At 31.8% G+C, this 26,332-nt stretch overlaps 1 protein-coding gene across 2 annotated transcripts; it reads left to right on the top strand.

Annotated features, from left to right (window-relative positions):
• The first annotated feature begins 4,812 nt into the window (after window positions 1-4,812).
• On the top strand, window positions 4,813-26,047 carry LOC148625288 (alkaline ceramidase 3-like). Of its 2 annotated transcripts, XM_088568758.1 has the most exons (12): window positions 4,883-5,136; window positions 6,238-6,348; window positions 14,330-14,382; window positions 15,078-15,130; window positions 16,469-16,550; window positions 17,131-17,166; window positions 17,594-17,649; window positions 18,808-18,909; window positions 21,602-21,706; window positions 23,092-23,137; window positions 23,698-23,787; window positions 25,937-26,047. In XM_088568758.1, the coding sequence occupies exons 1-11, from the start codon at window positions 5,031-5,033 to the stop codon at window positions 23,755-23,757; spliced, it is 810 nt and encodes a 269-aa protein (XP_088424884.1). In that variant the 5' UTR covers window positions 4,883-5,030; the 3' UTR covers window positions 23,758-23,787; window positions 25,937-26,047. The 2 variants fall into 2 exon arrangements, with proteins under 2 accessions (XP_088424883.1, XP_088424884.1); XM_088568757.1 differs by lacking the exon at window positions 25,937-26,047 and having other exon boundaries at window positions 4,813-5,136; window positions 23,698-25,721.
• The last annotated feature ends 285 nt before the right edge of the window (window positions 26,048-26,332 follow it).

Raw genomic sequence — 26,332 nt, 5'->3', positions numbered from 1 at the left:
AACTAAAATCATACATACAAAGTAACAAAAGTAAATGAGCAACTCAGACTCCATTAAAAACTGGGAGCATGGACCAGGTGCACCGGTAGGGTAAGCGTCCTCTGCTTTTCTAGAAACACCCGCCGAGTTGCTCATAAAAAGTCAAGTCCGCGGTAGACAAACGAGGAAAGGTAAACTATGACCCGTTGAATAAATCAGTTTTCATGATGCTGATGGATACATCATAACGATCCACGAGTTCATGATGACGACCATAAAACTTCTGTAGTGATGACTTCAATCTTGTAGCAACATAACTGAACAATGGAATCCCTAGTTATTTCCAATGCAGTGCTGATATTGGAGTTGTCATCGTGCAGGTTTTCTACTGTACTAAATCTATTTTGAAGTGAAAGCTGTAAGTCTTGCACAATTTTTTGGTCTTTGAATAGTTCAATTTCTTTCTCCTTGTCAGTGTTCTTTTGAATGAAAGTAGCTTTAGTTTTAGCTTGGCAATAAATAGGTGGTGATCTGATGCTATACCAGCTCCTCTCTTATTCTATACATCTTGCATAGATGACTTCCACCGCAGGGATATGGCAATATGATCAAATTGGTTTTCTGCATCTCCAGTTGTTAACCCATGTTAATTTGTGACATTTTCATGAGAGAAAGTGAACCACCTATTACTAGACTGTTTATGGTACAACAAATCAGCGAATAGTTCTCCATTTTCATTTAGTCACATTTCTCCTTCTCTTTCTCTCCCTTTCCTGTCTGTATCAACTTTTGCATTTAAGTCTCCAGTTATCAAGAGGATGTCTCGCTTTGATAGAGTGTACAGTGGTTTGCAGTGAGTTGTAGAAGTAATCTTTATCTTCTCCATCTGCATTGTTTGTTGGTAAGTAAATTTGAATTAATGTTGTTTTCTGAATTTGTTGTCAAACCTGGCAGTGATGATCCTAGGTTACACAGTAATCAAGAGAGACTGTTTTGCATTTTTTTTTTTTTTTTTTTTTTTTTGGTAAGCAGAAATCCAACACTTTTACCAGTGGTGTGGCTTTTGCCTAAAAAAATGATGGTATGACAAGTGGAAAGTGTTGTCATGCCAGATGTATTCCATCTTACTTCACTTACTAGTGTTTCTAAAATTTCAATATTGTATCTGTCCATTTGTTGGAAGCTTGCAAACTCTTTCCATTTTGATACAATGTTTGTAAATTCCAAGTCTCAATTTTGCTAGGGTATACTTTGGTGAGAACTTCGCATCATATATTGTCCTCGTGGTTGGGTTTGTGTTTTTGCCTCAATCTAAAGCCGTTGACGAGTTCTTCTGTAGTCGTTTCTGTAATAAAATTCTTTTACAAGCTAGCGTTTTTCTGTACAGGTTTTCCATTTTTAAGACGATTGAGGTTCTGCTTACGAGTTACATCTATCCGGATTTACTGATTGGATTTACTTCCAAAGCCTTTGAATATTCCAAAGTTATCAACAAGGCAGTTGGGCATTTAACCAATAGCTGGGGTCTAGGTTTGCCGGCATCAAGGCATATCCACACACCGATGGGTCTGATATGGCGTGGATCTAGGTGCCTAGACTTATCCGAGACCAAGTGGTTTTGCCGGGAATCGTGAGGTGCCCAGTTTCCATCTGTCACCTTGAGGATTCTATATCTGGCCACAGTGGTCTTGTTGTAGAGAGGCTATACCTGGCAGGAAGACTTCCATAATTTGCTCCCTTTTCACAGCATGACTGGTGCTAGTCACTGATGAGTTTGAAGGCAGAAATGACAAGCACATACACTTCAACACACATACAACCATTACGACAGATCGCGAGAAGTTAAGGTAGACATTAAGGGTTGGTTTCCATTGCAGGAGGTTTGCAAAAATCAAAAATTACCATAATTTGATGATGTCATATGGACTTATTTTAGTAATTATAAAAAAATTGAAAGTTTGAAGTTTCCACGTGATTTTGATTCATACAGAGAATGGCTCTTAAGATACCACATTTACAGTTTATATCATTTGTCACTCCAGATCGTTTAGAGTTCGTGCTTAATGTAGGATTTGATAGGCAAAAGACGCATACATACCCTTACGGTGCACCTAGTCCATAAATAATATTATTTCAATCCACAAAGTAATTATGATATGACTACAGCAATCTTTAAAAGTCCCTTAACATCTAAAAGAGGCTTATACTATATATATATATTTTGCTACACTAATGGTAAAACCATTATTCTGTGACTAAATTGTCAAGGCTAAATGTGAATTAATATCTGAAAAATTCCCAACGATGTTAGTACTGTCCAATTTGCGATGCAAATTTTTGGTCGCTTCCTCCGCGGGACTCGAACTCGTACCGCTGCGACATCTATGGCAACACCGCCTGCACAAAGTCCAGTGCCCTAGACCTAAAATATATTAATATAGCCTAGCTGGCCGAGCGGTCTACGGTGCTGAAAAATTGAATTTAATTGAAATTTGTAATTACATTGAAAATAAAATTGAAGCCGCCATGCCTGAAATATCTGAAGCTTTTATGTTTGGTATTCAAATTTCATTTCTAGGATGGATGACTATGTATATGCATACAACACTTCAAATGGCTTCTTGTGTATCTTTTGCATTTGTAGTCATAGTCAAAGGCTGGTTTATGGGTATAAATGCTTATAGAAAGAGCAACAGTCCTGTTAAAGATTTACTTGTTTTAAATGACAACATAAGAGGGTGTATAAATTTGTTTATTGACATATATTACATGGAATTAACCTTGGCTTGATATTTAAGAATTAACTGTAAAGATGTCATGTGTATTTGCATTAGAGCTTTAACAGTATACGTCAATAGGACAGTTCATGAGGCGGCGTAAGAGATAATTGCAGGAGATAACATAAAAGACTTAACAAATCTACATGCAGGCTCTGGCGACTGCAATATCAATTCCAATCCTCGTTCTAAATGATTAAAAAATTGCATTTTGGTTGTATTGTATTTGCTTAAAACTACTATGATAAAGTAGATACACAAAATAATAAAGAAATGTGTTACTTTAGTTTTATGCATATCATACCATGTCTTCAGATGTATTGGCACTCAAGAAAAGTTTTCAACATCAGCAAAAACAAAAACATAAATATACAGTCTGGTGTATTTTCAAAGAATTTTTTATGGGTTGATGAAGTACTGTAGAGCGTACTGCTTCAAAGAAAGGACTATTAATTTTCATTTTTTGTTTATAATTTACAACTGGAATTAATAACGTTAACAAATAATATTTAATTCTTATTTTCAATTTATTTTTTTCCCAAATCCTTGTAAAAATTACAGGAAAAGATAATACAATGACATTTTTTAGTGAATACAGATTCAGTTCGTCGCACGGTAAAACCCATACACAAATTCAAACCCTAGTGCTTGTGGTAAAAAAATACACACACACAATAATACTCCAGCAATGCTAGAGGTTGTATGGCAATCTATTTTCTGACTTGGTGCCATCCTAACCTCTAGCATCTGACATGTTGAAAGCCACCGCAAATGTTAATTAGCTAAACATGTGTTTTAAAATACTTTGTGTGTTTTATTTACATAAAAGAAGTTTAACCTACCAGAAATCGAACGACAAAAATCCTAAAAATTTGTTAAATAACTAGAAAATATTTGTAATGAAGACAGTTGTCAAAATGACCAGCAATTTTAAATTAGGTCACTAATTTTACGAAATACAATATATTTTTGACAAAACGAACTTAAAGTTGGTATAGGTAATTCGTTGGTTAATTTGATATGTTCGTTTCGCAAATTTTTAAATTCGTAATTTTATCAACCGGAATTACACACTCAAAAAGCTAAAAACCAAAAATGAAGTTCATTTTAACTGCTTTTACAAAGGATTTCCAGGATTCTGGATTTTCTCATCAGGTAGGTCATTGTTTTTCTTTAGTTCAGTCTCCTTCTCCCGTATAATGGTAAAGAAACTGTATAAAACGTTTTCAATGGAAAATAGTTTACTAAAATTCTGCCGATTTCAAGGAACGGCGGAACGAGCGTTATGCAATTTGGCACTCGGAAGTAAGAGGTTGGGATATGGAGGAACGGAATTTCAACCTCTTACGTTGTAGGAGTAACACAAGAAAAGCAAAAAAACATTATGATACATGTACATGTATAATAATGAGAATACCCGATCAGAAACACTATGTTCAATGTTCTTGAAATTATATAAAATAGATTATATAAGAATTTAACTTATATAAATTATATAACCCATCAGAGCCCTGATAACCCACTTAGAAGGCTAAAAACCACTAATTCCACTTCCCATAGGCTTCTATGCTAATTTCACAATATTCAATAGCTTCTCTGGACTTTACCTTAACTTTAAACCGCAGAGGACTATATATCAGCATGATTCTACATATGTCAGCTCACAATCCTCAGAATGGCATGTGGGGTTAGCAGACTTGCAGTGCAGTACTGGTCACCGGAAGTGAAGTGTCTATAAATAGCATGGGAAATCCCAGTGTTTTCACAAGATACGGGTATACTTAGAAATCATTATGGAGATAAGGCTTCACATCACAAGAAGCAAAATGCACCTATAAAATGTACAGAAATGTTTTTCCTTTCAGAAACTGTTTAAATTTTTCAAATGAGATGAGAACTTTTTTCACAGCACTATGAGGAACAGGGGTAATTTCTGCGTAGGACTCTTTTTGCGTACGTTCCAAATGCTCATTGGTTGAATTGGTGGTCTGTAACCTAAATTAGAACCCCAATGACACGATTCTCCGCCTTTGGGCTGGTTATTATCACAATTTACTCACTTCCTGTTTATTATTTGTTGTCTGCTACCCAACGCTGCATGTTTGTTTGTTTACAAATAATGACAACTGGGATAGAAATGGTTAATAGATAGGACGGCTTTGAATTTAATATGCATTGCTAAAAATAGAGCTTAAAAAGTTCTAGTGTAGCATCTGAGAGTTTCGTCTTGAACGGTTGTCTGTCGTGTAACTTTTAGCAGTTTAGTAATTCATTATGGCCCCTCCTCTGGACCTTTCTCGTGGATTTTGGGGTATTCCTACTGCAACCATAGATTGGTGTGAAGAAAATTACAGTGTAACTACATATATTGCAGAATTTTGTAAGTTGTACTTTACTATTACATGAATCGCTAGGCCGTATATATGCGTTCATTTACCAGTTTACATGTACATGTATTTCTCAAGAAATGTTCACAGACTGTAACAGATTTACAATTTGTAAAGCAGTCTAAGCTACATGTGAAAAAAAGATACATGTATGCATATATTAGGTATGCATAAAGACTTTCACATAGTTAAGACAAAAGGGTCTATTAAACTAATTAATCACTTTTAGGATTTGGCGCTGAAGAGATATTTTTTTATTTGACCTTCTCCAGGGCCAAATCCCAAAAGGGATTATTACACTAATGACTTTAAATTATTTTGCTCTGTCAGATGGCTACTGATTACGATGTATGTGGCTTAATGAATTAAAGAAGACTTTGATAAGTATTTAAAAAAAAATATGATACAACATGTAAAAGTGGTTGCACATTGTACATAATTTCTATACCACTTATTTTACTCGTGACAAAAGTTTTAATTTTTTATTACTATAATAAATTAGTAGTCTGACATTAACATTGTACATTTTTTGTACAAATGTACATTATGTGGGTTTGTATATTCTTAAACAGTTCAATTATACTTACAAAATGTACATGTTGGTCTAATTGATATTGATCTTTTGATTTTACATCAGTTACTTACTAGCAATTAATATCCTTTTCAAAACTTAGCTGCAAATGAAAGGTACATGTAATAACAAAGTTACTCAAAAAAAAAATGGCATTGCATTTCTGAGACAAAATTTTATCATTTAAAAAATGTATCCCTTCAAACCTTCAAATTTTGATCTCAGAAAAAAATAAAAGCAATCTTGTACTGTGTTATTTACATATCCAAGGAAAAGTTTAAGCCTGGCTAAATATTTGTACATGGTTTGAATATCAAAAAGTATGCAAATTACTAGTAGGATACATGTATCAGTTAGAAAAGAAAAGGGTCTCTTATTCTTGAAAGTATCAATCATTTCCTTGTTGGTACATTTACCTGGTATATGATTGAATTGATTAAAATGCTATTTTTTGGACCCACTTTATTTAAATGTACATATATTTGAAAATCAGATCCATATATTGATGCCTGTGATTTTTCAGGGAACACAGTGAGTAACCTGGTGTTCATCATTCCATCCATAGCTGCTTTATATTTTGCCATTGTTGACCAAATGGAAGAACGCTACAAGTGGTGTAATGGCTCTGTTTTCAGTATGTATAAAGATTGAAAAGATACCATTGTCTTAAACCAGGCAAAAAAAATGGATAGAATTATCCTATATCCTTTCAGTGATCCCCTTTGCCTTTTAGAAGGTCCCAAAAAAAGATTTTGGTCATGCATAAAAATGTACATGTAAATGTGACAACTACATGTATGTGTACCACCTAAAAATTCCTTTTAAATTTCTTTTTATTACATTGAAGGATTTCTTGAAACATGAAATACAAAATGTAGTCCAATTAAAGTTTAATCCGTCATATTTTGAAGTGGATACAAATTGTTTTGACTAGATGTGCTTAAATGCCTTTTCAAAGCTTGTGTCTCTCTTCCCAAAGTTTCTTATTATTGTTTTGGGAGTTACTCAGTTGTTATGTTATCGAACAGTAATTTGATTTGAATTGTGATTGGTTGGTTGTCTTTGAAAATCCCAGGTCTTTTTTTTATTGGTGCTGTGACATCATGGAGATCAATTGGTCAGCAGTCTGTGATTAAAAAATTGAAACTTAATAATCGGTTCAGTTTGAATCAGGTCTTAATTTTGAGTTGAATCATTTAGAATTAAATTATGAAAATACCTTTTAAACAAAAAAAAAAATTGCTGTAATTAGTGGTATCATGATGTGAAAGTCCCGCACCCGTAGGCAATTTGGTTTCACGTTTAAATATTAGTTTTTAGAAATAAGAAGCCAGAAAAAATCATTTTCATGTTAATCTGACAATGACTTTATTATAAATGGATCTCTTTGAAATTGTACAACAAGTTACCACACTATAAAAGTAAGACTGGGATTGATTTTAGAGGTTGCCACTAGAACCATTTAAAAATAGTCAGGGGCCAGAAACTTGTGGTTTCATTATGCCTGGACAATTACTTGAATAGAAGAGAAGGTTCTATTTGAAAATATACCAAAAGGTGCCATATCACAAAAGAAAGACTAGCTTTGATTTTGGATGTTGTGACCTGGAGCTGTTGTGTAATTATGGGCCAGAAACAAGCATTTTCATAATATCTGGACAATAACTGGACTGAAAGTTAATGGATTTTTATGAAATTGTTCTAGTGCCATACCTCCAAAGGAAGGCTTGGATTTTTTGGGTTTAACTGGAACCATTTATAAAAAAACAGGCCCCTTTGATTTTGGTCAAATTCTTATTTAATTGGAATCAAATTCAGAGCTGTATCAATTTTAATACCTGGCCGATGACCATTTGAGCTATTGCCATCTCTTGGCATCTGTTGATTGTCTTCTGTCGTCGTTAACAATATTTTAAAACTCTTGTCCTCTGACACTACTTGACCAATTGGAAGGAAACTTAGAATGAATGTTTCTTGGGGTATTCTGCATAAAACTGTTGTGTGGATTTTTGATCTGTGGAAAAAATGGCTGTCATAACTCAAAATTGAACATAGGGGTCAGACAGTAGTTTTTCGCATATACAAATGTTTTTTCCAAAATCGTTAGGATAAGCCAAATTCTGACCAATAAAATTGTTCAGCATGATGAGATATATCTGTGATCAAATTTAGTTTTAATTTGTTAAACCATGTTGGAGTTATTGCCCTTTTTCAATGTTTTTTTGCTATTTTTAATGTTATTTCTTTCAAAAATCTTCCTCTGACACTACTTGACCAATTGGAACCAAACTTGATATGAATGTTCCTTGGATATCCTGCATGGAACTGTTGTAAGGATTTTCGACCCGTGGAAAAACATGGCTGCCGATACTAAAAATAGAAGATAGGGGTCAGACAGTCATTTTCTGCATATTACAAACTGTATATCTCCAAAACTGTAAGGTTTTGTCAAATTCGTTCAGTTGCAGGAATGATCCTTATTATAAGGCCTACAAAAGTTTTCAAGGGATAAAAGTTGTCAGATGACACCTTGTGAGAATTATTGCCCTTGAAAAGGGAAAAATGACATTTTTTTTACAGTTTTCAGCCAGTATCTTGAAAACTATGATAGATAGAAAAAAAAACTGTCAGTTGCTGAAAATGATCCATATGATAAGTCCTACCAAATCTTCTTGAGTCAAAATTGTTGGACAACTTCTTGTTAAATTCCTTGTCCTTGAAAGCCAAAATTTAACCATGTGAGCGATTCAGGCTCCAGGGAGCCTGTTGTTAGCTTGAATGTTGTGTCCATACTTGCCCCAACTGTTCAGGGTTCAATTTCTGCAGTCATATCAAGCTGTGCCTATTGAAGTTATGCAATTAATTAGGAATTAGAAATCCATAGCCACTCTCACCCTCTCCCCACCACTTATCAAGTAAGACTAAGTGGGAAGTGGTAGCAAGAGCAGGACCATCCTGGTTTCTTCAAAATTTTGCTTGTGTAGTACACTTGTAATTTGGACAATTTATCTTGTTTTAATATTCGTGTATGTGCATACCCTTTCAACTTTACAAGCACTAATTGTCACAATTTTGTTTTTCTTCAAACAAATAAAAAATATGATACACTACATTTAATACTCACTAACACTGTACTTATGATTTGGGTTATTTTTTAAGCCCTTTCTATATACAGTGACCCAGTAGGTAAATTAAAAAAAGTGAATTTTACTTATTTATTTTTTAAAGTTTCATGAGGATGTCACTTTTTTTAAACATGTTTTTTCCACTATGATATATGTATCATAACCTCTTATACTGTATAACTACATGTAGGATTGAACTTCCTACAAAATTACAAGTGAACTATAAGTGGAAAGGTCAAAGTCTACCTTCATGAACATCACACCTAATAGTACTTTAACTTGTGATAAACAACCCAAAGAACTAAACTAATTAATGAAGTTCTTCAGATCAGACAGATTATTTAATAATACTTTCAGACATGTAATAACCTAGTAATATTACAGATACATGTAGGATCAAATAATTGGTCAACATATGTAACAATATTGAGCAATAAAACAGTTTATAACTGTTGATAGTACACATAGTCCCAAATACTGAAATTTTATCATAATGGAATAATACTGTATGACATTGATAAAAAAGATGTACATGTATTATTGAACAAAATATACATGTATTGCTCAATGTATATGTTTGTTAAGTATAATAGTCATTTAGAAAATTGACTGTGCATTTACATGTACATGAATGAAATGAAGGATGTCAATGTTGAAATATTGTAACACCTTTTATATTTATATTTTGCATTTTTTTTTGTATTATGTGTTTATTATCGTCTCTAAAAGTAGATATTCTAGGCCTTAAATAAAATTATACATTACCTACTCATAAAAAGACCCATACTCAACAAACAAAAAAAACTTTTTTCAAATAATTTTTTGTCCTTTTGACTTAAGAGGGTATCCATGGAAGACTCAGGAAGTGGGTGGCACATGCCAAATTTGGTTTAAAAAAATGTTCATTCATTAGAGATCACAAATTCCTGTTTTCTAAAAAGTAAATGTTGGTTTGAAATTAATTGATGAAGTAGACAGGAAATGATTCACATAGAAAGAACTAGAAACTTTAGTGTAAAAAGAAATACGTTTTTTTTAAATTAGTAAATTTTATTCCTGCCTTCTTTCCCATGTTCTGGTCTCTGAGAAAGATAACATTTCACAAATAACTAGTATGTCAATTGTTTGTTTAACAATTTTGTTAAACAATTGAAAGTCTTTCCCTTGAAAACTTTCTCAATGTGATATACACTTTAAGGCATTTTGTTTGATACATAAAATGTTAACCTTCTACAACAGTTTGATATTTGCACTTGGTGACCTTGTCAAATGCAATTGCCAATGTTTCCATCATGATTTTTGTAATGTAAACTGGACAACATTTCCTTAGATATACAAAAACCCTACTTTCTGTGAACTTAAGAATTTGCACTTATTAACCCCAAATGGGTTCTTTTTCTGTATAAAAAAAAAAATCACATTTGAGATGTACACATTATGACCTTTAATTTGATTTTTAATGTTATTTCTTTCAAAAATCTTCCTCTGACAATACTTGACCAATTGGAACTGAACTTGGTATGAATGTTCCTTGGATATCCTGCATGGAACAGTTGTAAGGATTTTTGACCCGTGGTAAAACATGGCTGCCTAACTATATAAACAACTCAAGTTTTGCACTCATTGACCTCATCCAACTCATATATTTTGAGACAAAACATCGATACTTCGGATGTACGCTTGAAGAGCATTCATTTGATATGCAACAACCTTACCCTCTAATAACTTTAAATTTTTGCACTTAATGATCCTGCTCTTTGAACTTGTATGACTTATAATGGTTGAAACTCTAATTTTTTAAATGTGCTCATTTAGACCTTCAAAATGATATATCACATGACCCCCTTCGACGAAGTTGAAAAAATGATGCAATATCAAATCTATAAATAGGTATTGATGAAATATATTAAACCATTGGAAAATATGAAAATTTTAAGTTGTTGTATCGTTAGTTTTTTATATTGTTCCTTGGTATTTTGTCACAGTTGTACTTGCACAGATCTTTCATTCTGTGGAATCACCGTTTGTGTGGCTGTTGTGATTTTGAATTATATACCCCGCTCTTAAAACTTAAAATTTCAATGGATCCAAAACTAGACAAGATATCTCAAATCTGAAAACTATGATAATTTGCAGAACATATGCAACAAAATTAAAAAAAAAACAATTTGGGCAATTTCGGACTTCATTTTGAACTTAATGCTTATTAAAATATGATGCAATAACAAACTCCAGAACTGGAAATCATAGAGACATGAAACTACCACCATACATCTTAGGATTACTTGACCTTGAGAAAACTTATGTTGATAAGACGCTAATAAACGGGAGATAACTTCTACAATGGATAATGAAATTTTTCACGGGGTTATCCATTAAAAGTCCTAAAAGAGGTCTATTGATGATCCAAATTTTGTAATGATATCTTGAAAGATGACGAAACAGGGCTTTGTCAAAACAAATGTTGAAAGGGGAAAAAACTAGAACTCTGTGACCTTGACTTTAGTTGCAAATGAAAGGTCACATAGACCAAAGATCATTGATGAAGGTCCCATGTCTCTACAACTTGGGATTCTCGAAATATAAATTTTTAAAACTTTAGTATGATATTTCAAGGGATATAACTCCCATATGGTTTGATAACAAAATACAAATTTATGTTTATAAATTAGGCCATCTGCTGTTTCCAGAATTATTCTATCTCTCATGGTTTTCAAGATTTGAGCAATTAAAAGAAACTGTTTTAAAGGGACATAACTCTTAAAGATGGTAATGAAATCCTTAGCAGGGTAATTTCCTAATTGAACATGATGACATCTAGATGTTCACCAGATATGGTCATGATATCCTGAAAAATGACTTCGTGGGACCACGTTGAAAAAAAAATACCAATAAAAGGGAGATAACTTCTACAATGGATAGTGGAATTCTTCACAGGGTCATCTAGTAAAAGTCCCCAATGAGCTCTATTGATGGTCCAAATTTGGTAATGATATCTTGAAAGATGAATAGGGGAGATCATGTCAAAGAAAATTTTGCAATGACGAAAGAATAAAAAAAAAAAACATTAGAAAAACAATAAGATCTTTCCCATATAGGGAAATCCCTTAATTATGTTCATCCAGCAGTGGGTCCTCACAATTTCTTGTCACCTGGATGGTCCATTTTTTTTAACTTATTTTCTATGGTAAGTAGACATAAAATCTTTTATGAAAGTGGACTAAGTAAAAAATAATGATTTGGGCTTGTTGTCTGGATAGCACATCCATTTTTTGACTGATTTCCTTCAAACTTTGGTGAATGGTTAGTACATGTAGCAAAAAATCTTATATTCGATTGATTTTCACAGAAATTGGTTAGGGGGGATTTAGTAAAAAAATGAATTATTTAGGCTTGTCATCTGGATTGCACCAAGAATGGACTGAAGAAGAATCAGTTTTTTCCATGAAATCTGTAGAAAACTTAGATGATGTAAAATGGTGGGGAATTTCTTGTAGAAATTAAATTACCACCAGGTTGTTAAAAAAGTCACATGGGTTTTTTTAATCACTGGCTTGGAATGTGATAAATTAATTTCTTATAACCAATTTTTAGACTTAAAATGATAATTGTACTGTACTTTGCAGAGGAAGCAAAAAACTATTGAAGAATTGTTTTTTTTTCAGAAAAGGGATGATACTAAATGGGACTTCTTGATTTTTTTAAAAATATTTTATGATTCATTATTGTTAAATATTTTCTACAAGTACTCTCTGTATTAGGCATCTATCAATTGAACTACATGTACCTCTTTATGAGTATATTTTTTTTTAATTTTGCACTGAAAATTGTGTATTTTTTTTAAATTTTCATACAACAGCAAAAAAAATTCCTGTTGTATAATATAGTATGGCACTGTTCTTATCTTCTGTGTCATTGTCTGTAGGCACACAGTTTTCATGTGATAACATTAATAATAGAAGGTTGATCTTTATCAAATTTTTTTACAAGTTTTCAAACCACAAAGGAAGGTTGGTATTGATTTTGGGTTATGGCCCCAACCACTTAGGAATTAGGGCCTAAATACAAGCATGTCATAGAATTTAACTATGTATAAAATCTAGTGAAAGCATATGGATGTCTATGTTATTGTTCCCCACCATTCTATACTACAAAGGTCATCAGGGAGTGATTTTAGGGGTAAAAACTTGAACTGTTAAGAAATGAGGGGTCAAAAAGAGGCAAGAAATAATCATTTTTTGATGTCCAGACAATAACTTGACTATTACATGTACATGTAGTTATTAGATCTTTTTATAAGACTGCAAAACATGTGGTCATATAATTGTATCATGCTGTCATCGTAGTATACATTGTTGTCATTGTCTGTGGACATTATCATAACCAGAAAATAACCTGAGTATATAAATATATAAGTCTTTATTTAATTAGACCACAAAAACAAAGGCTTGGATTGATTTTGAGGGTTGTGACAAAAGTTAAATGCCAAATGGGTCATATTCTTATCCTACACACAGGTGTCAAATGTCTAATTAAAACAAGCATTCTGACATATTGCTGATGCAATACAGTGTTCCCTTTTGGCCTTTGAACTCATTGCCTTTATGAGATTTTTTTTATATATGTGAACTAACAATGGATGGTGTTATTTTTTAACAATCAGGAGAAAATAACTCTTGAACAGCAAAAGCAAATTTCATCAAAATCAAACCTGAGCTTCATTTTACAGTAGATAATCACATTTTTGCATTACAGAAAGCTGCATAAAGACATTCTCTTTCTATCACCTGGAAAGTTGAAAAAAACTTCGTTATTATTAATTAAAGGGCAAATAACTCTAGAATGACAGCAGCAATTTGCATCAAAATGATGAAACATAAAATTTTATGTAATTTTCTATGTCAAAGGGCCATAAGTTCCATATAAACCATTTTGCCGCAATAATATTTAAATTTAATTTGTAATTTATCATGATAAGACTAGCTAACAAATATGAAATTAATTGGATGAGGCATTGCAAAGAAAAGTCTGGAAAAGATGAAATTTTATGAAATTTTGTATGTCCAAGGGACATAACTTCCATAAAAATCATTCAACCGTAAAGTCATTCAATCTTAACTTGTAACTTGTCATGATAAGACTATATCCCAAATATGAAATCAATTGGATGAGTCATTACAAAAAAAAATCCGGAAAACCAAGTGTGACTGACGGACTGACTGACAGACAGACGGATGGACGGAGTGCAAACCTAAGTCCCCTTCGGCATTTGCCGAAAGGGGACAATAAAACATAGCTGTATGAAGTTTGAAGTGTGTGTCCATACTTGCCGCTACTGTTTAGGCTTGGGCTTCCATGGTATCAAAATGAGCCCCATGAAGCATTTTATTTTGAATTGAACCTTATGAATTTTTTTTGCATCTTGCATGAGGAGGGGAAATCATGTAATTTATTCCTTTTCATAACTTTATGCATTGTTTTATCTTCCAGCTGTAGGTTTAGGCTCCTGGTGCTTTCATATGACTTTATTATATAGTATGCAGGTAAGTATGCATGGTTAACCATGGTGTTATAATTATACTTATCAAAAAAAGGAATCTTTTTCAACAGAATTAAGGGCATATTTATACTAAATGCTGTACATGTACATGGATTTATTCATCACATTTTGTAAGATAAAATTAAGCAACTTGCAAAAATTTTTTTCTTAGGAAAATATCAAGTGTTTACAACTTTCAATTATTTAGTTTTTTGTTAAATTCTATTTTCTATGTATAATAATAGATGCAAATTTCAGTCTACATAGAAAAGAAAAAAAATATTGTTTGAAAAAATATTGTAAAAGAAAACACTGATATTTAACCTTTTATGTACATTCTTAAGTAAATTTTTAAATAATTACAGAATTTCTTTAGAAAAAGTAACAGATATGGTGAAACACAACAAATGCACCATTATATAACCTTATAGGAAATAGTAAATACTTACAGAGATCACCAAAGGGTCTTCAGAAAGTGAAAACACATGAGACTTTTTCTCTGTTTTTTATCTAAATGAAGTTGCATAGGGTATAATGTTTTTGACCCATCCATCCATCATACAAACAAAATTTTTCCTCCTTTTTTTTTCTGAACCCTTGCAGATACTGTGCTGCTTATTGGGTATGTTAGTTTATTTATTTTTTTTTTTTTGTTGCCTGACTTCCTGACTTGTAACATTGTGCTTTGGTACTTTTCAGCTATTTGATGAGCTACCGATGATATTTGGATCTGCATTTCTCATTTATTCGCAGTAAGTACATCTTTTTTTATAAAGGTACTGGTATCTAAGTTTTTTTTTTGGTAAATGAACTGTTTATATAACATCATTCTAGTAAAACACATCAGTTGATTGTTTTTAAAAAATGTATACGTGTTTTGAGGAATATAAATCATACATTAACTCAAAAAGCTTTGAAGGATTACTATGAATTTTTGTACAATGTTTGTCTTTATGGAAGAAAGGTATGTCATGTTTGACTTTTTAGAGTTATGAGCTTTAATCACAAAAAGGTGAGGATGGACATATGATGCAGTTTAGTGTAGCAGTGTTTTACTTGCTTTAAATCCAGCACTAATATTTTAAATGAAACACATAAAAACAGGAAATTCTAAATCTTAAAATTTATTTAACACAATGTAATTTTCTGTAATCATTCAGAAATAATTTGCATTCCTGTTTGTTACTTTAATTTTGGGAAGTTACGTGTAATAAAAAACAATAAGTATAAAAAAACTAACGATATTTATCTTGCTATTTTTTTCTTCAAATCTTTACATGACTCTGATAAAAGATTGCAGTATTTTAGAATTAGTTGGGTTTTATCTGGTAAGAATGATGTATCATGAAAGTACATTTTATAGATGATAAAAAAATGGAAAAGTACTAGGAAAAATTTTTGTCTTCTTTCCTTTCAACAGCAAGAAAAAAATAGGGTAGGTAGGTAAGGAAATAATTGTATTTTTCAAATATGTTATGCACTGAGTTAATGGGGAAACAATCTGAACTTTAACAGTGCTTGAGTCCAAAATAGCCATAAAATGTTTAGGATAGGTAGGTTAGCAGGAAAAAAAAAATTTTATTTTTGCTTGACTTGTTAGATTGCCGTTTAGTACTGAATATTACATGTTCATTATATCATATATTTTAACTATACTTCAAGTGTGTTCTTTGTAGGGGTGTGATATAGGGTATGCCATATAGGTCTAGGGGTGTGATACAGGGTGTGCCATATAGGTCTAGGGGTGTGGTACAGGGTATGTGATATAGGTCTAGGGGGTGTGATACAGGGTATGTGATATAGGTCTAGGGGTGTGATACAGGGTGTGCCATATAGGTCTAGGGGTGTGATATAGGATATGTGATATAGGTCTAGGGGGTGTGATACAGGGTATGTGATATAGGTCTAGGGGTGTGATACAGGGTATGTGATATAGGTCTAGGGGTGTGATACAGGATATGTGATATAGGGGGAACAACATAAGTTTAAACAATCTCTCTTATAATTCATAACAAAAAAGGTACAGGTATATTTTATTCTATATATATGATATATGTGGGTACAATGTATGTTGATATGATTTTTTTCAGTTTAGAGGTTGATAAACCAAGATATCATGAGAATAAACCATTGAAGATAGTCCTATGGTTGTATTGCATTTTAGTAACTGTGGTAAGCTATATGCAAATACCTCAAAAATTTATTCGGAACAACAGTATTTTTTGCATGTTTTTTTGCTATATTGGTAATTTTATTTAAAGAGTAATGTTGGGAAATAAGTACATGTACATGTATGTTTACATTTGTTTGTTTAATTAATTGTATGTCTTTTTTGTATTGCACGCTTTGGTAATTTGTATTTTGATATGTAGGAATAACAACTCAGATCTGCTCAAATGATTTGGAATGTTGGGATAACTTAAAATTCACTGTCTTTCAGTATTGGCTGCAAACTGTTGATAGATTTTGATGGAAGAACTGTAAAAGTATTAATTTTTGCAGTGTACTAATTTTCGCTATTTTGGCAGTATACAGAAAAGAGCGAAAAATAGTACCAGCAAAATTGAGTATTAACACTATAGAACGTGTATCATTTTTTGAAACCACGAAAATTGATACCTGCAAATATGTCCATTTGACAGAATCCATGAAAATTAGCAGCTGCAAAAATTAATATGTTTACAGTATTTATTGTTAATATGCATGTGGATACAAGTTTTAATTCTAATTCAATAATCATTTCTTTTTTCAGATATACCTCCAAACCAAACATGTATTGTTTTTTCAGGTAAGTGCATACAGGTATGGTACATATTTGTTCTTTCAGGTAATTGCATACAGGTATGGTACATATTTGTTTTTTCACTTCCTTCTTTGTGGGACTTTTCTGTCTTTCAATTTATGGAATGGTGGAGAAAATTTTTGTGACAAAAATCTTTGATCCCAATGGATAAATTTTAATTATGTTGGTGTGTGGCTTTATATAGATGGGGCTTATTTTGTAAACAATTTTAGGTGCTGCTCAATATCAATGAGTGGGTATTATTCTGTTTTTCACATTTATTTTGTGGATAAAAATTAAAACCCCAACAAAAAATTTAGTCATTTAATTGACATTTTAACTACAAAAATTTAAAGCTTTTCTTACATAAGAAGATATTTAATGTTGGATGCTTTAATGGAAAAAATATCGTTTTTGTTTTCTTTTATTTTAGTGTTCATATGGATTTGTAGTAGTTTCTATGGTCTTAGTTTGTGTCAATAATTATAGGTAAGAGCAATACATTCACATTTTTTAATTCAATTGTTTGTCATAAAATCATAATTATTGGCCAATTTTATACCAGTTCAAATATCTTTCCATTTAACAATTTATCATAGAGTAATCAAGAGAATCAAGATTTAAGCACAGGAATATATTCCAAATACCAAGACCAGACAGAAAAAACATGAAATACTTGAAATAACATGTACAAAGAAACAAAAGCAAATGAGCAACTTGGAATCCACCAAAACTGGCAATATTAACCGGTGCACCGGTAGGGTAAGCATCCTCTTCTTTTCTAGAAAGTATCTATCATAAAGGGGTTTTACAGATTTAAAGGAATATTTGGATTCTATGTCAATAAAGAAGAAAGTTCCATTTGTTTTTCAATGTTTTCTAATTTCATCTCTCTATTATGGTTCCTTAAAGATTAAGTGTCAGTCTCTATAAAAATCAGGCAGTGAATGAAACATTGTTTGAAAAAAACATCATTTTGAAAGTTTAATTCAACTATTTGCAATATCAGAATCAGGGAAAAAAGGCAAGATTTTCCATACTATTTTGTAAAATGTGTTACAGTTTCATTGAAATGCACTGAAAATGAATTTTTCAAGGGCAGATAACTCTGTCAAAAACTTCATTTTTCGAACATTCTATTGCAAATCCAGTGATGCAGAGATCATCATCAAATAATAGTCTTTCCAAATATCATCTTTGAGTGAAATTATATTGTAATTGGTTGCTTTTGACATGCATATTTCTGATTTTCCCATTTTGTCTGATTCTTACTAAAACTTACAATTTAAAAAAAACAGATTGGGCTAACTGTTTTGCATAGATTGCATGGACTATTAACATATATTGCTTGAAATATAGATGACTTGGTTCCATCTCATACAGTTTACATAGATTAAAAGTTTGAAACAACTGTGTATATAATTGATTTTCTTCTTAAGTGGTGGAATGATAGTGTTGGTACAAATATCTTACTTCAGTATGATGGAAGATTGATTGATTGGTTGTTGGGGTTTTACGTACCAGCATCAATATTTCAGCTATATTCAGACGAGTATGATGAAAGACTGTATCATATCCTAAAAACATCTCTGTGCAGAGTTTCCAGGTACTAGGGCATCCTTTATTGTTATGTCATTTACATTGTAGGAAATTCCATGCAGGAAGATTGCTATTTATTGCAGGGACTGTTACATATGGCTCAGGATTTTTTCTTTGGGAGATCGATCAAAATTTTTGTGGCGGTCTTAAGTAAGTATAATACAAAGATGAAAAGGTTCCGTCAGGGAGTATATATTAAAAATTTACCATAAAATAAAATCACTGGCGCCATTGAAATGGAAGCTAGCTGCTTATTTCATGAAGTTGTCGTTAAATTAAGCCATAGTTATCATAAGCTGTCTAAACAAATGTCTGTCCATCCATTTGTGTTAACATGTTATTGCATCATGATTTGAAATAACTCTGATCTGAATAACTTCTATTATTACATAATTGTTTAATTTATGATGGTGTAAAAGGTTTGTATACTCTTTGTTGAAAAAAGGATTTTTTGTTCTTGAAAAAAGGAATGTTTTCCACATATCTCAAAAATAATTTGACTAAATTGCATCAAACTTTATATAGCTGGGCCCTTTTTCATAAAAATAAATCTCAATTTGAGACTTTTCTCAAATCAATCCCCAGCTCAAATATTGACCAATCAGCTAGGTTGGAATTTGAAATTTAAGGAAAATCTCTTCTGGAGACTTAGTAGTATAATGAATGGTCTAAAATGCCTGTATACATTTTGATATGAAGCATAATTTTTGTATTAGTTATTGAACTTAAGCCCCTAAAAAATGGTTTGCATCCTATGATGTTTGTTATGATGGTCTTAATGTCTATAGAACCTGTCTAAACCATACATTTTTTTAAAGTCCTTTTTATATCAATGCACATGTATTTCAAACCCTGATAAATGAAACCCATTTTTATCCCATATTATTGAATTCTAAGGGGAAAGACCACTTTTGCATTAAGTCAGGCCCTTGTGATAAATCATACGCATGTAAACAAAAATAAATAACCTTTATTGCAAAATGCGCAATAAATAAAATGCTCAAGCTTATGCAAAGTTCGAAGTCTTTGAAATAAATGTGGATAGGCATCTTGCAGAACTCTTCTATCTGAAGGAAGATCATAAGCAGATTTCATTGATTTTTACCAATAGCTTCCGATTGGCTCGTGACGTCACATGGTCGGTTTGGTACTGATACAAGTACTGTGCAAATAATATGTAAACAAAGAATATTCTGTAAATATTTCTACGATCCTGTTTATCTAATCACCAAAACATGTTGTCTTGTCAAGCTTACGATTGCACGAATGAGAAAAGAGAAATATTTTAGAAGTTTTTTTTACTGGCAACACAAACATTCTTCAGAAGTAGCCATTAGATTTTCTTGAGACATACTAGTCTTCTGACTGCAAATCCTGTTGTTCGGCAATGTTGTCTGACATTTGCTTACATGTTGTGCCCTAATCTCTTTATTTTTGGTTGAAATTATAGGGGAAAAGTCCCAAAATTGTGATTTCTTCGGATGTCGTAATCAATAACCTATTTATTTTCTCTTTACATACCGACTTCGTTATGTCACAGCTCAACCGATCATGGTGGCGCCCCTATTGGCATGGGAAATTCAAAGAACCTAATTATAAATCGTGATTAATTAATTAAGAAAAGGAAATTATCTTGTTTCAATTTAATTTTCACGAACATTTAACAGATTAGTTTTGATATTTATGGCTTGCAAAATGACATAAGTTTTCTCCTTTAAAGCTTTAAAACTAAAAAAAAATATGGGTTTTAAATGTCACAACATGTTATTAGGATTGTTTCAGATCTTACGTGTTTTACAGAGTGTGTATACTTTGAATGAAAATTTGTATATTTTTTCATGAATTGTGGCAATTGTTGATTTAGATTCATGGTGCAGTTCCTGAACCGATCCGCGCATCTATTTGACAGATCGATGACCGCTGACTGATTGATCGATGACCAAAGACCGGTGACCGATCTGACTGCAGTTTTTGTTATGTAAAAGAACGGATGATCGGTTCATGTAAATTTAAGAATTTCTACTGGAACGAACACAATGTACTACCATATTGATTTTAAATTAATTTTAAGATATCAAATCCATATATTTTTTCTTTTGTAAAAAATAAAACAAATGTAAAATAAAAATAATTAATTGATGTTTAAATCTATTATATTAGATAAATATGCGAACGATTGACAAATGAAATAACGGAATCTGTAAATTATATTGACCACTCAGTGGTCACATGATGCGATCACCGGTTTAATGGATCGGTTTGACAGATCGATGACTGATTGGAAACTGATTGGTGATCGAAGACCGATCACATATTTAATTGCATGGATCGGTTCAGGTATTGTACATCATGTGTTAAAATTGGTATGAGTTGCAAAATTTGGAGGGTTTTTCTGTAAATTTGTTTTTTTTTTTCATTATCTCTCTGTTGAACACTCACTTTTAAAGTAATTGCATGCAGAAAAATATAGAAGTCAGTGATATTGGCCATTTTCGAAGCCACCTCATATTTTATGTTTGGAAGTTACGCATCGTATACATCGTAAAATTTGGAAATTTGGAATAACCATATAAAAATCTTGAATTTGTAGTTAAGTTATTAATATTTTAGAGGGTGTCATTTAAAAGACAAGTCATAAACATTTAGAACTGTAATTTTGAACACAAACACCATATCCTACATATCAACTTGAGAAATAGTTTATTTTATTTAGGATTGTTGTTTTGCCATTTTGTGAGACTTTTTTTTTACAAAATGGGAAGCTTTCATCAGGAAAAAAACACTTTTATTTTGGAGGTTATATAAGACATATAGTATCACTAAATATGTATTGAATTTTCAGATTTTGGAGAAGTGAGATTTTAGGTCCCTTTGCACCATTATTTGAATTCCATGCATGGTGGCATGTCTTAGCTGGGACAGGAACCTATCTTTCAGTTTTATACAGGTATGTTTATGGTACTCTTATTATACCACCACCTTGAATAGGAGGAGGTGTATGTATATAGTTACCATCCTATACATTTGTTCATCTGTCACCTAATCTAATCCTCAACTCTCAAACAGCTGAATGGAGTTTGATGAAACTTAAACACATTCTTTATCACATGATGCCATTGTGCACTTTCTATTTTTTTTTTCCATCTGAATGAATTTTTGGGTTTCCTGATGCAAAACATGGTTTAGATCACAGGCAACCAAGGGAGTAACATCTTATTTGCAACTTCTTTTAAACCATTAAATGTAAATTAATAGACTTTTCACACATTCTTTATTATATAATGACATTGTGTACAGAGTGATGATCACGAAAGGTTCTTTTTAGTGACCCAGAGAACTGCTAGGTGACTAATAATATAACTTTGGACTTTCTCTATGAGGGACATGCTTTTCATGTTAACTCAAGTTTTATAGTTCCACATTCATTAAAGGCTATTCTCAGTTGAAAAAATTGTACTTTAAAATATTTTCCAACACTTTTTCAATTGAAATTTCAATTTCATTTATTTGTTAAAATTTGGAAATATTCCATGCTAAAAATATGTCTCCCCCAAAGTGTTTGCTGGGTTGTCTGTCTGTCTGTCACAAAATTTGTTAGTGCAACTCCTCTCAAATTATTGAACCAATTGTTACAAAACGTGGTTTGTAGCAAGAACATCATATGTAGTTGTGCACATTACCAGGAAATCTTGATCCCCTTATTTTTGTAGGAGTTATGCCCCTTTGAACTTAGAAATTGCCAAAAATCCTCATAAATTACCTTTTCAGTGCAACTCCATTGAAAGTATTGTTCAGGTGTTATATAATAATTGTTAAGAGGCCTTTGCAATATCCAAGAACTATATTTTGATGTAACTTATCAATAGAAATTTGTACTGAAAATAATCTAAAATTGGGAAACCATTTCTTCACTTGCATAGCTTTCATTTCTACTCAGAATAATTTGTGGGACAAGGGGAGACATACGTTTTTGCAGATAAAAACAAACTAATTTGATGCAGTTTGTTCATGAACAACTTTATGGTTGATGCAGTTTGTTCATGAACAACTTTATGGTTGATGCAGTTTGTTCATGAACATCTTTATGGTTGATGCATCATCATGTTGTTATGTATTAAATCTTGACCAAGTGGGCATGTCAGACATCCGCTTTATGTATGTGTTAGAACGTCAATTATTTCTCAGGTACTTTATTTCTGACAGAACGATTTTGAGCTATTTATGATTCAAAACTCCTAAATATATCGGATGTTGCCAATATTTTGCCTTATCATTTCAACTGTCAGTGATATAAAGATAAATGTTTTAAAAAATTATACTTTATCTTTTCAGTGCCTATTTGAGATATATTTTTTTAGGACATCAACCAGAAATTAAGGTAAATTATGTGAAATACATTTAAATATCTTACTTGAGTGATTTTTGTAAAAAATTATGTCAGTGCATAATTTAAATGCACTAAATATTGAAGAAAGGAAAAAGTAAGATACAACAATCTCGAGCTAGGAGAAGTCTGTGGATAAAGCTGGTACCACCAACAATACACAAGACCAAGAAAAAGTCCCACACAACACTAATGAACAAAAAAGAACACAAAGAAACTAACAGCGTGAACTAGGTAAAAAAATCTAAAATTTTTATGTTAATAGTTTATGGATGATGAATATAGTCACAACATATAGATAACTGTCCCCAAAAGCATTTTATTGTAGCATGTCACCATGTGGAAAAACAATAAATAAATGGCTGTAAATGCTTGTTATCCACATCTTAAGAGATATATTCAATATAAGTCACTTCAAAAAAGATACTTTAGTAAATAAAAGAAATAAACTTTTGGGAGTACATATATATTTAAGTTGGTCTACAACATTGATTACTGTATTTTCCTACTATTGGCTGAACATTTGGTTTATTCTAGATTATTTTGAATTTCAGTATTGGAAAGGATTTTGGCCGTATATAAGAGTAACAAATGGCAAAGCTAAGATAATGTGATGTTATACAAATACGGAACAAATTACATGGGTATCAATGCAATAGCAACCACTGTTTAAGCATTTTTTTCAAAGTTGATAAATTGTAGGAGGTTTTTTGTTGATTTATGCAGGAAAGTCTTCACTACCTAAGCAAAAGTTACGAAGTTTTGAGTTGTCCTATCAACAAAAACAATGTGCTGCATAGAAAGATGTGCTCTTTGAAATAAGATAATGCATTTTTTTTTTTATTTGCTTCTAAATGACTAAGCTTTTAGATCACCTGGCCAAAGGCCATGTGAGCTATTGCCATCACTTGGTGTCTGTTGTCGTCTTGAACAATTATACAAAACTCTTCTCCTCTGAAACCACTTGACTAATTAGAACCAAACTTGGTATGAATGTTCCTTTGGGTATTCTGCATAGAACTGATGTGGGGATTTTTGATTCATCAAAATACATGGCCGTTACTAAAAATAGAACATAGGGGGTCAGACAGTAGTTTTTCACATATATCTCCTAAACCGTTAAGTTTAGCTGATTTTCTGCATAGAACTGATAAGGGATTTTGATTCGTCATAATACATGGCCGCCGTTACTAAAAATAGAACAGAGGGGTCAGACAGCAGTTTTTCACATATATCTCCTAAACCATTAAGTTTAGCTGAATTCTGACATTGGGTTAAAGTGTTCAGCATGATGAGGTCTATCTCTGGTCAAATATTGGTTTTAATCCGTTAAGCCATGTTTGAGTTATTGCCCTTTTTCAATGATTTTTGCTATTTTTAATGTTATTTCTTTCAAAAATCTTCTCCTCTGACATTACTTGACCAATTGAAACTAAACTTGATTTGAATGTTCCTTGGGGTATACTGCATAGAACTGATGTGGGGATTTTTGATTTGTCGAAAAACATGGCCGCTGTTACTAAAAATAGAACATAGGAGTCAGACAATAGTTTTTCACATATATCTCAAAAACTGTTAGGTTTATCTAAATTCTTTCAATAGTTAAAATGATCCATATTATTAGGACTACAAAAGTCTTCAGACTCTTTGTAAGAGTTATTGCCCTTGAAAGGGGAAAAAGACTTTTTTTTAATAGTTTTCAGTCAATATCTTGAAAACTATGATAGATTAAAAAAAGTTTCAATAGTTGAAAAGATCTTGTGATAAGTCCTACCAAAGACTTCTGGAGTCAAAATTGTTGGACAACTTCTTGTTTAATTCATTGCCTTTGAAAGTCAAAATTCAACAAGGTGAGTGATTCAAGCTCCTGGGAACCTCTTGTTTTTCAAAGTTGTAACCCTAAAAGCATGATTTTTTTTTTCATTATTGAATATCTAAAGATAAACGTGGGCAAAGTGAAAATTTGTTATTGACGTAAAAAAATGATTATACAGTTGAAAGTTGCATTCAAATGTGATGAAGTTGCTGTAATATTTATGTATGGTAATGACTTATGTATAAAAGAAGTATTTTTATTATACATGTATTTTATTTTTTTGATAGTCACATATATTGCTGATGTAAGAACCACAGAAATATTTTTTTCCAAAGTCATTTAATTAATTTTTCTATGACCTAATGTTCAAATGTTTTGTTTTTTTTTTTTTGTAAATCACACATTTTCTAAAGCAACATTTTTTCCTTTGGTGGGAAGCAGTTATTAATCACGACTTATCATTTTTTAGCAGACAGAGTATGTAAGCTAACCTTTGGCTACTCTTATCTGCAACATGACAGGAGGCCTGTTGTAATTCGCACATATAAAACTATTTGTGGTAAACATATGATTGTTACATTTGTGTGATTTCAAGGTTGTGACTTAAGTGATCAAACACAAGTATTGTGTCTAATGGTTGTGTTCTCTTTTTATGATTACTCATTTCTGCCAGCATTTTTAGGTACACGTTAGGTTTTTTTTTTTCTTCAACATTTCATATATTGAATTATGAAACTTAATACATGTATTTCCACACCAAAATTAAATATAGCAATACCCCAAGACACAAAGTCATTTCAACCTTACAAGTAGTTTTCAGATTTTATCTATCAGTATTCAAGCCTTAGAATCATATAGAGGTAATCAAATCAAACTATATTTTTTCTTGAATTCTAATGTAACTTACATTTAACCCTATTGATTGGTTGAAATTAATTTTTTTTGTATAAAGTCAATGATAAGAAGAAAATTCTCAGTTTTAGATTACTATTGGATACTGGCCCCCAATACTACACTGGGAAAGAACCTTGATGAACCCTATTATATGACCAACAAAGGCCAAGAATAGACATTTCTTTTAAGTAAATGACCATGATTCTGATTTGGTTTTGTTCATGATTTCACTTATCTGGTTGGTTACCCAAAGAATTTGGGATAGAAAATGAAATGTATTGAATGTTGTTAAAAATAAATATATGCAGCTTGTATTTTAAATTTTCTTTTGTGTTTGTTTTACCAATATTCTAAAAATTACTATTGGTATTTCTGCACAAGAATGCCTAGAAATAGTGTTAGTTAAATGTATGCTGTTATACTACATTTACTTTTAAATAAGACCTTTTTACTGCTTTTTTTATTAGGAAATTAAACAA

Source organism: Perna viridis, chromosome 2 (genome assembly GCF_037379345.1).
Source record: "Perna viridis isolate PV_CMFRI_1.1 ecotype Kerala chromosome 2, ASM3737934v1, whole genome shotgun sequence".
In the NCBI taxonomy this organism is placed as follows: Eukaryota; Metazoa; Mollusca; class Bivalvia; order Mytilida; family Mytilidae; genus Perna; species Perna viridis.
The sequence above is the reverse complement of the archived record's forward strand: the minus strand, read 5'-3'. Positions and strand labels throughout refer to the sequence as shown.